The sequence below is a fragment of the Rutilus rutilus genome, assembly GCF_951802725.1.
Source record: "Rutilus rutilus genome assembly, chromosome: 21".
NCBI lineage: Eukaryota > Metazoa > Chordata > Actinopteri > Cypriniformes > Leuciscidae > Rutilus > Rutilus rutilus.
The window spans coordinates 2400444-2414054 of record NC_140226.1 but is presented as its reverse complement, the minus strand read 5'-3'; the positions used below and the strand labels follow the sequence as shown (position 1 = coordinate 2414054).

Below are 13611 nucleotides of genomic sequence, written 5' to 3'. Positions count from 1 at the left end.
GAAGCAGTATTTAGGAGAAGTATTGGTGGTAGAAGGCATGACCATGCTATATATATATATATATATAAAACTTTATATAAAGCTATATATAACTTCACTGGAGCTCTGCAAATCATTTAAATACTTTTTCATTTACTTAATTTGGGGAATCGACCTGGAATCACATACCCTAAAATCGTCTCTTTCTGTCAATTTAAATTTTATTGATGTCAAATATTTTACATTCACATTCCCAAATAATTTGCATACAAATAAAACATTTAATATATATTAATACAAACATAAATATGAGGAAAAAAACTATACGGTATAATTGACAAACTAAGATAAAAGTCCCCAGCATTGACACCACGGACACTTTGAGATCTACAATATAGCTGCGCCTGAAATCACGTACTGTCAAAGCATGAACTGCATTTGATGTGGAACGAAGTTCTCGAGGGAAGCACAGCAAGAAGGTTCCCGGATCGAGTCCCGGCTGAACCTGGAGACCATTCTGTGTGGAGTTTGACCTGCATCCCAGATAGCAACAGAGTCTGGGCCAAATCCGGCTTACATTTGGCACTCCTGACTTCATTCTGGCGTTGTTGTTGTTTTTTTAGTTTTTTTTTGCAATCTTGTGTCAAAAGGCATTAGGCTGAGTTCTGAGTATTTTTCATTGTTTTTTTTATCAGCATTAATAAAAACTTTATACTTTGCATTTGCTTGGTTTCTGTAGTTAAACAAAAAAAAAAAACCTTTCCAAATATACAAATATTATGAAGCGGACGTTTTCTGACTGTTGTTGGTGAGTTCTGGGGTAAAGGGGGTGGCAGTTTGGGCTCTTTTCTGGCTGGCATTTGAGTTAAAAGTTAAAAATTAACTTTTTGCAAGTAGCTTCTGGGCCAATCTTGGGCCATATTTTCATGTGGTCCAAACTCACAGCCAAAAAGCATCCAGATTGGTCCCAAAATCAATTTGCTATCTGGGATGTATTTAGACTGTAGGGTAAACCAGAGTCCCCAGAGGAAACCCTCCAAAAATGACATACAGTATACTGCGTTAGACTAAACTGGGAAGGGTTACAGCACTTGCATATTGTTGTCCTATTGTTAGTTTAACTGCTTCTATTGCTCTCCTCATTTGTAAGTCGCTTTGGATAAAAGCGTCTGCTAAATTATTAAATGTTAAATGTTAAAAAGGACAAGAAATATCATAAAAATTGTCCAAATATCCCATGTGCTACATTGCAAGTTTTCTGAATGTCGTTATTCACTGAAAATGTTCTCTTTGTAGAGCTTGACAGGCATGGACACCATATCCTTTTGCCATTATATCTTTTATTTTATTTTCTTGGTCTTCTTTTTCTTCCCTTTAACCTTTGCTTTGCTGGTGGGCTCAGGGTTTAACGCCGGCCTGGATCTGGTCAGGTCAGCGGTGGGGCTGAGTTTACTGCTGGCCACACTTGGGTTAGACGTGGAGTGCAATCCTTGAGCAGAAGAGGGTTTGCTGGTCGATGGTTTAGGGATGCTGGCGAAAAGATTCGGTTGTGAATAAGAGCGCATGTCTGGTGATCTCGAGGGGTTCCCTATCATGGGAAGGTGCACATGCTCGCTGCTCATGTTATTGACGGAGTAGCGGCTGCTGTTGGACATGATTATATGGTGCCAGGAGCTGAGCGGCGTGGCAGAGAAGTGCTGGGGGCCGCTGGAGTCCTCTTTGCCGGCTCCTGGTGATATTATCATGGAGCTCCGTGGGGTCACGGCCTCTACGGCGCTCTCGAAGGTTTTGAGGATCCTGTCGCTCTTCTGCTTCTCCTTCTTCTGCCGTGACTCCACTTTACGCAGTTGGCGCCGGTGGTCTCGCATCATCTGTTTCCTAGTATCTGCCAGGCCTCTGTGGGGTAGTAAGGCAATAGTTCAGCAATAATAATTGCACTTGAAGGTATTTTTGGTCAATAAAGTGCAATGAGAATGGAAAGTGGTGTAACAGGCCTATAATTCTAGGCTTATTCTAGGCTTAATGCACAGATTCAATCTTTTGGCCATGCCGTTTTATCATCCCACCTTTTTACATTCAACTTACGACTTGACTTGTATCTGATATCTGTATTTACATAAATCTCCAGCTCAAACTGAAGACTGCATTGGTTATTAATGTGAGCGCCACATTGACCCTCAAGTTTTGAACGGTTTGAATGTCGGTCAGTTGAGAAGTATGGGTAAGACCTAGAAGGCAAGAGTGGTGGGAATAAGTTTACACGTTTAACGAAATGTAATTATGGGTTCAAAATATCCGCCTCAACAAGAGAAGCTTTGAGTTTTGTACAAGTGCTTACGTTTGCGAATGCGCTAACATCTTTCCCTCACTATCTCACACTGGGGAATCGGATTTATGTGTTTAGACGTACGCTAGATGAATGATATAAAATTTGGACTTGACAGATCAATGTGCGGTTTTTTTTTTTCACACCAAATGTGCCACACTCATCCTGAAGAGTGAAACCAAAGCATTTTAGTCTCCTCATATTCTATATATAACCAGCTTAAGAAATGTATAAACTTATCCAATTTTCTCATCTCATCATTTTCCTTTTATAGGGTCTGGCGAATTGCATACTATGGTTAACTAAGATCACATGTGTACCATGTTTGGCATCTATGAGTTTTTGATACCTATGCAACATACTAGTATTATAAGAATCTAATATGTAATTATAAAGGGTTATAATTCATTATTTCATATTTCCCGTGGGCTAATTTACTACTACACAAGCCAAACTAAACAAAAAATCCAATTACACTTCAAATGTTGTTATTTTTTGTCGATGACAGTTTCTTTTATTTTAGGTAGTTCTTATAACGCTGACGTATGTATATTTAATTAACTGTCATGACCCTGGTACGGACAAATTACAGAGTCACTGGTTTCACCAGTTCCTGTCACCCCTGAAGTGAGGTGGTTTTTAGCGATCACTCAACTAAAATTAAAGCACACCCTCCTTTAATGATGACACATGCTTACTGAAATATTGCAGTGAAGCGCTGATGTTTGAACACTCTCAAAATCAGTCACTTAGTAACACAGCTTGCTAGGGTATTGATTAGAGTTTATGATTTATGACCTTCTGTAAGTGTGTGAACATGATCATAAAGTTACAGTATTGGTGAGAACGATCCCGGTCTGTGTGCTTTATCATGCATTTAATATTTGATGACTACATTATCTCAGTGTTTGTGTTAGAGCAGTAAAAGACAGTCCACCTGTAGTCCACTATGCCTGTTCGGTCTCTGTCCAGTCTCTGAATCAACTCCTCAATCTGGAATCTCTCCAATGGGATGCTGGATTGCTGTGAGGTGGGACCAGAAAAAACAACACATTTCAGTTGATGCTCAGGGTTAGGTTTTCTTACATAGTTTCACACTACCAGACATTTGGACTCCTCTACTCATTTTTAAACTATTTTCTACAGAATAATAGTGCAGTCCCAGATGACATTCCCAGAACACTGGATAAAGTTCGGGCAAGGTTCTCTCAAAGTTATGAACTAACGTTAATAGAACGTTTGTTCAGAATTATCTGGTCTTTAATAATTTTAGAATAAAAACATTTATTTATTTCTGAAACATTTTATTTGGATGTTTGTTTGAATGTAACTAGTTTGGGAATGTTCAGAAACAAAAGTAACATTCCAGGAATGTTTGCAAAATGATGAAATGGAATGTTCCCTTCATGGAATGTTCCCTTAATATTCAGAAATAATGTTGGCGTAACTTAATAGGAATGGTAGCAAAACGTTCTTAGAACATATTTTTGTTGGCTGGGGTGATGACGAACAAATAAAAACTCTTCTTTTATTCAAGCTTCTTCGTTGTCTAGATTGCAGGCAGCTCTGCTCACTCTGGACATTCATCGAGCAACTTCATGGATTTGACTTCACAATTTTAGAAAAATGGGACTTTTAAAGACACAGTATCAATACCTGAACGGCTTTTCTGAAGTCTACGACAGGAACGCGCATTGTCCCATCCTTGTCGATGTTACGGAAGAAGTCCCACAGACGAAGCTTGCGCTGATCAAGGTAATCCTTCGAAAAGACAATTCAGCAAAACCGTCAGACTTGAGAAATACAAAAATCCAAATTTTGTCAATTTACTAATTATACTTAAAGGGATAGTTCACCCAAAAATGAAAATTACCTCATGATTTACTCATCCTCAAATCATCTAGGTGAATATGACATTCTTCTTTCAGACGAATACAATCAGAGTTCAAGCTTTATAATGGCAGTGAATGGCCAGTTTCTGTTTTGAAGTCCATAAAAGTGCATCTATCCTTCATAAAAGTGCATCTATCCATCATAAAAGTGCATTTTGTCCATCATAAAAGTGCATCTATCCTTCATAAAAGTGCATCTATCCATCATAAAAGTGCATTTATCCATCATAAAAGTGCATCTATACTTCATAAAAGTGCATCTATCCATCATAAAAGTGCATTTTGTCCATCATAAAAGTGCATCTATCCTTCATAAAAGTGCATCTATCCATCATAAAAGTGCATTTATCCATCATAAAAGTGCATCTATTCATCATAAAAGTGCATCTATCCTTCATAAAAGTGCATCTATCCATCATAAAAGTGCATCTGTCCATCATAAAAGTGCATCTATCCATCATAAAAGTGCATCTGTCCATCATAAAAGTGCATCTATTCTTCATAAAAGTGCATCTATCCATCATAAAAGTGCATCTGTCCATCATAAAAGTGCATCTATCATCATAAAAGTGCATCTGTCCATCATTAAAGTGCATCTGTCCATCATAAAAGTGCATCTATCCATCATAAAAGTGCATCTGTCTATCATAAAAGTGCATCTATTCTTCATGAAACTGCATCTATCCATCATAAAAGTGCATCTATCCATCATAAAAGTGCATCTGTCCATCATAAAAGTGCATCTGTCCATCATAAAAGTGCATCTATTCTTCATGAAAGTGCATCTATCCATCATAAAAGTGCATCTGTCCATCATAAAAGTGCATCTATTCTTCATGAAAGTGCATCTGTCCATCATAAAAGTGCATCTATTCTTCATGAAAGTGCATCTATCCATCATAAAAGTGCATCTATTCTTCATGAAAGTGCATCTATCCATCATAAAAGTGCATCTATCCCTCATAAAAGTGCATCTATCCATCATAAAAGTGCATCTGTCCATCATAAAAGTGCATCTATTCTTCATGAAAGTGCATCTATCCATCATAAAAGTGCATCTATCCTTCATAAAAGTGCATCTATCCATCATAAAAGTGCATCTGTCCATCATAAAAGTACATCTATTCTTCATGAAAGTGCATCTATCCATCATAAAAGTGCATCTATCCTTCATAAAAGTGCATCTATCCATCATAAAAGTGCATCTGTCCATCATAAAAGTGCATCTATCCATCATAAAATAAGTGCAATAATAATTAATAAAGGCCTTCTGAAGTGAAGCAATGTGTTCATGTAAGAAATATCCATAGAGGAGTGTGGAGCACTTTTGTCATGGATGGATGCAATTTTATGGACTTCAAAACAGAAACCGGCTGTTCATTGCCATTATAAAGCTTGGAAGAGCCAATTTTTAATTATACATTTTTTAAGATAACTCCGATTGTATTCGTATGTCATATCCACCTAGGATGACTTGAGGGTGAGTAAATCATGGGGTAATTTTCATTTTTGGGTGAACTATCCCTTTAAGCCGTTTTAATTCATGAGTGTAGAGTATATACCTGAATGACTTTCATGGGGTCAATGCGTTTCCGAGGCTTTTTGGCGATAAAGCCTCCAACGCCTCCATACTGCACCTCCAGACTGGGATGTTCCTGACAGATCAACTCTAAGAGCTGCACGAAGTTCTCGTTCACCAGCACGTTCTGCAGCACAACAAACACACGCATCATGTGCGAAGAAAACACATTTTACTCCAATTCTGTATTTTACTGTTATATTCAGTTGACCAGTGGTTCTCATCTATATGCTCAAATATATGCAACCAGCCACTGTTAGCACAGTGAAATAAGTAACAGTAAAAGGACAAAACACTTCCTGTGTGTGATATCAAAGGTCATAAAGGTCAATTAAACTCTACAGAATTTTGCACAAATACAAATCACATTAAAATACATATTTATCAAAAATGACAAGATTTCTTTTGGAAAATATGGAAGCCTGTATTTATGGAAGCTTGTTTCCACCAGGGAATGAAAAATAAAAAAGGTAATTCTGACTTGTTTTCTTGCAATTGCAAGTTTATATCTCGCAATTCTGACTTTATAACTCGCAATTGTGAGAAGAAAAATCTATACTTAGTTTATCTATTTTTCTTCATGCCTTAATCTTTTACATTATTTAAATGCACTGTACTGGTGATTCCCTTTTTGAACCTCACAGTTGTTGAAGTGATGGCCATATCAGAACAATAAGTAAAGTTTATTAAAAAAATACATTATTTTGCATACTGATTGGTCTATGCAGGTTATGCTCACGTTAATACATTTCAGAACAGTTTGTAGGATGAGAAACTTTTCTGTGTACTTTGCTGGCTCGGCCCTTAAAATCATAAAAGCATAAAAGCAAAAGCAGCACTCACACATATGTTGATCTCCTCAATGGCGGTTTTCGGTGTGTTCTTGACTACATTGATCAAAGTAAGAGCCCCCTCTACTGTCAAAGAGTTATACGCCAGCTGTAAGGAAACAATTATTAGTATATAACAGCAGGTGACACTTCAAAATATGTGTAGTTTTAGTACAATGTGTAAGTACACTGCAAAAAATTATTTTCTTCCTCAGTATTTTGTATAGTTTTCCAGTACAAATGTCTAAACATTCTTAAATCAAGATACATTTACTAGAGAAGAAAAATTATATTGTGTTATTTAAAAAAAAAAAAAAAAAAAATCATAAACCTTAAGCGAGTTGTGTTTTTCTGCTTAAAACAAGAAAAATTATCTGCCCGCAGGGTAAAAAAAATCTCACTTCATATTGACATTTTTCAAAAAGTTTATATATCTTGATTTAAAAATGTTTTGATTTTGTACTGGAAAACCACAAAAATACAGTAAGAAAGTGTAAAAGTGTAATGTAATTGCTCATGGAATGAATTGTTGCATATGAACATTGCATTTAAACCGGTGAATCCAAACTAATCTGGCACAGTAATCAGTATTGTGGAGTAAAGGCACACACACCTGCAGCACTCTGAGCGTATCGTTGGCCTCCAGCCCTTTACACAGCAGGCCTGCTCCTTCATCAGTGATGCGGTTGTTGTTGAGGTCCAGGTGCACCAGCGTGTTGTTGAACTTCAGTGCTTCACCCAGAGCTAAAGCGCCCTCGTTTCCAAAGCCGTTCCAGGAGAGGTCTAAGTGCTTCAAAGTCGTGTTGACCTGATGAGGGGGAAATCTCTTTCCATGATTTGCACAATGTGACACTGAAAAACATGTGATCCTTCGAAAAATAGTGAAAAATAAATAAATAATAATTTTATACTGTAAAGAATGTTAGTAATCACTGACCTTAAAGAATTTAAAATATGAATCCTGTACATACGCTTAAATGACATGCGGCTGTTCTGTAACATAATTGTTAATTTTTCATAAATTTCATAAACCAACACAAAAACAAAATATCGTCTATTAACCGCTATCGAGAAAATCCCAGAATTTGTCAATATCGCACACCCCTAGACAGGAGAATGCATCAAAATTCAATGAGTGTGTGGCGTGACCCACAGTACACCCGTAGGGCCCTGAATACTGTGTGTGTGTGGCCGTACCTTTAGTCCAGCACAGAAAGCTACAGCTCCTTTCATTCGCAGATGATTCCAGCTCAGATCAAGAACTTCTAAACCGTCATTATTTGCTGCATGAACAGACATTTAATCATCGTGCTTTCTTTCATTCTATTGTATGTTTAACTCTATCACATCACACGTGTGTTATCTACCGATCATTTGACCCAGGTGTTCGCCGCCTCTGCCGCAGAACTGATTGTGGCTCAGATCCAGCTCCTTGACTCTGTAGTTGCTCTGAAAAGATGCAGATGAGATGTTTCTATTCTCAAAAACAAAAGTTCAGTTTGTTTAAACATAATTTCTTGCAATATAACTTTGGTTTTTACGCATTACTTCTTAAAGGCGCAGAGTGTAATTTGTGCACCAGTAGCAGTGCTGTGCTCAATGTCTATCAGAACACAGCATGCGATCATGATGCTTTGCTCTGGATCATCAAGAGAGTCTTTTAAACCAGTTTGCACTATGCTAAGCTAAACTGAAAACACTAAGAAAGGGAAAATGTTTCATTTGACCATTTTAGCTTTGGTAATATAATGTAATGTATGCTTTAAAAATACATTTTCTATCATAACATTTTCTATAAAGTGATTTTCTACAATAGTCATGAAAACCAACCAGGGAATATTTTGAGAACTTTGGCTAACGTTCTGTCAAAGTTATGAACAAACGTTCCTCCAGTAACATTAATAGAATGTTTGTTCAAAGTTATCTCGTCTTTAATAATGTTCTCAAAACGTTAGCACAAAAACATTTATACATTGTTCATGGAACTTTTTGTTTTCTGAAATGTTTAAATTTTACTTCTTGTTTCAGAACTTTCAGAGAATATTCAAAAGTAACGACCCCACAATGTTTGCAAAATTATAAAATGGAATGTTCCTTTAAAATGTAGACGGCCAAGAAAAAAAACATAAAAAATAAAATAAAAAAACACTGGAAATTTTGAAGTTTTAGAAGTAATGTTTTCATAACTTAAAGTCACCCTGTAGTGAATAATTTTATCCCTTAAAACTCACCAAAATTACATATTTAAACGTTTTTCCTTGAAAAAATGTTTCTTCTTCATGCATGCCTTAATATAGCTTGAATGTAACTCGATAGCCTTGCCTAATTTAGTATACGCGGTTATATGAATATGCAAATGAGCCCCGCCTCCACTCACTCACAGCAGCTCAGAGATCCACTGGTTGAAAAACACACATATACAAACTTTGTAAGTGTGTTTCTTATTGAGATTTAGTGAGTATATGCACACACAAAAATTAAACAAAGTGCCTAAAAGAGTTTTGAGTGCGGATCACAGCTGTATTCTAGGATTAATTAAATAGATTTACGCACCAAAACGAGATACAAGATATGAGACGAGAGGGCGCGGTGTAAACGACTCTGTGGTACTCGATTATTATTGAGATTTAGCCACACCTCACCTAGTGTTTTTTTCCCTCCACTTTACCCACAGATGAATGTGTGACTATGGCAACTGGATTTGTTTTCTGTTCTGTTTGCTGCCATTAATTTTTATACTTACCGAAAAAGAATCTGCAAACCATTTGGCATCATGTTCAGCAAATTTATTCCCTGTGAACGCAAACATTGTGGTGTGTGTCAGTGTGAATCAGGTTCACTGTGTGAGCATGTGCTACTGTGCAATGGAAGCCCATTTAAGTAACAAAATCATGCTTTGGTAAATCACAATTATGACATAAAAGTGGAAATTATGACTTGTCAATTATGAGATAGTATGTCAACTTCGACTATCTCATAACTATGACTTAGTATGTCAAATTTTAATTTTTATCTCAGAAATATGACTTGGTCTGTCCTAATTGACTTCTTATCTCATTATTATGAACTAGCATGTCAGTTTCACTTTTAATCTAATAATTTACTTTTTATGAATTTTGACTCATAATTATGACTTAATATGTATAACTTAATATAATAATTATGACTTAGTCAATTTTGAGTTCATATTATCATAATTAAATCATAATTAGATAAAAAGTCAAAATTATCAAAGTGAAAATTCTGACATGAAAAGTCATAATTATTAGATAAAAAGTTAAACTGATATACTAATTCATAATTATGAGATACCAACTCAATTATGACATACCGTTCGAGTCATAGTATATGACTTGGTGTGTCATAATTGAGTTTATCTCATAATTTTGAATTAGTATGTCAGTTTCTCTTTTTATCTTGTAATTATGACTTTTTACCTCAGAATTTCACATTTTTATCTAATAATTTTGAATTTCATCTCATAATTATGACATTTTATGCCACAAGATTTACCAAGGCATGATTTTTTTCTTATTAGACAGAAATGGGCTTCCATATTATGCACATATATATGAAATACCTGCAAGTTTTAGTGATTTAATAGAAATGTTTTCCAAGAGCATTTTAGCAACACACTCCGCTCCAGCGGACTGAAGGTGATTGTCGGAGAGATCCTGCAAGACGCCAGATGTCACATGTTAACATTTTGCTTCCCTCTAGTGGACAAATGTATTGCAACAGGTAAATGAGATGAAGAGACAGACTTACGAGGTTCTGAATGGTGAAATTGGCCCTCAGCATCTCCATGAAGTATCTGGCCCCTTCGGCTAGCAGAAAGTTGTCTGCTAACTCCAGTGTTGTGGTGTGCATGTCTGTCTGCGCACACAGAGAGAGCGAGAGCTCACGTCAGCATCGCCACATCAGCTTTAGTCTAACTAAATCTGCCTTACCACGAGGGCGATCGCGAGGGCTTTTCCTCCCAAGGGCCCGAGTCCATGGTGGTTGAGGTTAATGGTGGCGCAGCCCAGGTTCCTGAGGAAATATCTGACTGGAACGACACCCACCAGTTTACAGGCCTGCAGGTATAACTCTTCAGTGGACAAATCCTGCCTGACGGGCTTCAGCTCTGATACTGTACAAACACACACATGCTTTCTCATCATCATCATCATCATGTGATGCTGCTGAAGTAGTGATGCAAACAGGGCCGGGTAAAATTCACTGTTTAAGAATATTACTGTATCTTTTCTTCATAATGTCATGATAAATGTCTATTTATACAGTACACTGCCTTTCAAAAGTTTTGGATCAGTAATATTTTTTTTATGTTTTTAGGAGAAGTCTCTTCTGCTCACCAAGGCTACATTTATTTGATTAAAAATACACCCCAAAACAAAACAAAACCCCCCCAAAACAGTAATATTGTAAAATATTATTCCAATATTAAACAGCTGTTTTCTATGTGAATATATAGTAAAGTGTAATTTATTCCTGTGATCAAAGCTGAATTTTCAGCATCATTCCTCCAGTCTTCAGTGTCACATGATCCTTCAGAAATCACTCGATTTCTTGATGATCAAGATGCTCATTTATGATTATTATCAAAGTTGTAAACAGTTGTGTAAAATTTGTTTTCAGGATTCTTTGATGAATAGAAAGTTCTATTTCATTTATCTGAAATAGAATATTTTGTAACTTTATACATGTCTTTACTGTAACTTTTGATCAATTATTTTACCCCCGCTGGTTTGTCTAGATAAGACTCTTATTCCTCGGCTGGATCGTGTCGAGACTTTGAAGCTGGACTGAAACTCACATCTGGACCTTCGACCCGTTGGACCCCATTGAAGTCACTATATGGAGAAAAATCCTGGAGTGTTTTCCTCAAAAACCCTAATTCCTTTTGACTGAAGAAAGAAAAACATGGACATCGTGGATAACGTGGGGGAGAGTAAATTATAAGGAAATTTTAATTCTGAAGTGAACTAATCAAGCGTAGCGTCAGTTCTGGCAGGTCACGTTAGTCAAGACTCTCAGCTGATCCACGTCGACCTATAGGAATACGAGGCCTATCACTGTATTCATATATAAGCTCCTTCAGTATTATCAGCAGCTATCGCGTTTCGGAGCGAATTACCCTCCTCCCTCCCCAGCTCCACCTCTCGTCAGTCAGGATGGCATACTGGGGTATCTGGTAAGGGGTATCTGATTCCCTTTTGAATCTGACTAAATTCTCAAATTATGTTGCACATAAAAATTTTGAATTAATGATATGTGTAATACATTCATGTTGGTTCTGTTCTGTTCTGTTCAGAATCAAACCGTCAATCCAAACTGTATGCTAATTGTGGTCTTTGGTGTTTTATGCCCCCAACGGCGCCTTCCAGGCAGCGAGGGGATGGGTAGGTTTAAGGTTGAGGGTAGGGTTAGCTGCCTCTAAGGAGCCATTGGGGGCTTAAAGGGATACTCCACTTTTTTCGGAAATATGCTCATTTTACAACTCCCCCAGAGTTAAACAGATGAGTTTTACCGTTTTAGAATCCATTCAGCCGAACTCCGGGTCTGACGGTACCACTTTTAGCATAGCTTAGCATAGATCATTGATTCAGACAAGTCCAGTAGCATTTCTTACAAAATGACCAAAGAGTTTCAATATTTTTCCTATTTAAAACTTGACTCTTCTTTAGTTAAACCGTGTACTAAGATCGACGGAAAATGAAAAGTTGCGATTTTCTAAGCCTATATGGCTAGGAACTACTCTCATTCCGGCGTAATAATCAAGGAACTGTGTGTCTGTACCATGGGTGCAGCAGGCGTAATGATATGACGCAGCGCCTAAAAATAGTCCCCAGCTCGGTAACTTCTTCCAACGTGACCGGGACTAAGTTTGTCTAACCTATTAGACCTATTTTCAGGCGCTGCGTCATATCATTACGCCTGCTGCACCCATGGTACAGCCACACAGTTCCTTGATTATTACGCTGGAATGAGAGTAGTTCCTAGCCATATAGGCTTAGAAAATCGCAACTTTTCATTTTCCGTCGATCTTAGTACACGGTTTAACTACAGAAGAGTCAAGTTTTAAATAGGAAAAATATTGAAACTCTTTGGTCATTTTGTAAGAAATGCTACTGGACTTGTCTGAATCAATGATCTATGCTAAGCTATGCTAAAAGTGGTACCGTCAGACCCGGAGTTCGGCTGAATGGATTCTAAAACGGTAAAACTCATCTTTTTAACTCTGGGGGAGTTGTAAAATGAGCATATTTCCGAAAAAAGTGGAGTATCCCTGTAAAACACCATTGAGCGCTAATTGTCAGTCGTATTTGATGATAGTGGTCCTGCCAGAAATCCTTTAATCTAATGCTACAACTAGAAATATGATAACATGTTTATGGGTAATTTAAACACTGAAAGAGAAATGTATTATTATAAACACATTTTTTTTAATTTTACTGCATTTTAATTACTTAAAGTACTATTACAAATCGGCATCCTGTTTGGTATCGGATTTCAGCTCGGCACACAAGCCTGAAGGCTTCATGAGCGCAGCAGATTGAGTTCTCCAGCGTCTCCAGTCTTACCCGGAGCGTCAGCTTCATCCTCCAGGATCACCTCGTGTGGATCCTCGTGTTCGGTCAGGCTGAGGGAGTCCAGAGAGAGGCTGTGGACACCGATGCCGTCAGCCTTCATCTTCTACACACACTCCAACAGCGCTCTTGCTGATGTGTGTAGGAACATGAAGCTGGCGTACGTGTCTTAGCAACAGGTGTATATGTGACACCTGCACTAGTGCTGGAATCCGGCGAGGGAAGAGAGAGAGACATTAAAAATGCATGTCAGACACAGTCAGAGAGAGACTCACATTCCTACAGATGAAGCCATAGTAACAATAACATAGTGAACTTAAACACTTAAAAACTAGCAGAATTATCTGGAATCCCCCTGTGGTGAAAATCCAGCTTTTAATGTTGTTTTTGTGTCTATGTGGTGTTTTTAATACGA

At 37.4% G+C, this 13611-nt stretch overlaps 1 protein-coding gene across 1 annotated transcript; it reads right to left on the bottom strand.

Annotated features, from left to right (window-relative positions):
* Positions 1–721: 721 nt before the first annotated feature.
* On the bottom strand, positions 722–13299 carry lrrc74a (leucine rich repeat containing 74A; the record flags this gene model as incomplete). Its single annotated transcript, XM_084393681.1, has 13 exons — positions 722–1875; positions 3243–3328; positions 3962–4066; positions 5760–5903; positions 6620–6715; positions 7220–7414; positions 7804–7889; positions 7974–8055; positions 9350–9399; positions 10187–10280; positions 10375–10482; positions 10557–10738; positions 13191–13299. The coding sequence occupies 13 exons, from the start codon at positions 13297–13299 to the stop codon at positions 1320–1322; spliced, it is 1893 nt and encodes a 630-aa protein (XP_084249807.1). The 3' UTR covers positions 722–1319.
* Between the last annotated feature and the right edge of the window lie 312 nt (positions 13300–13611).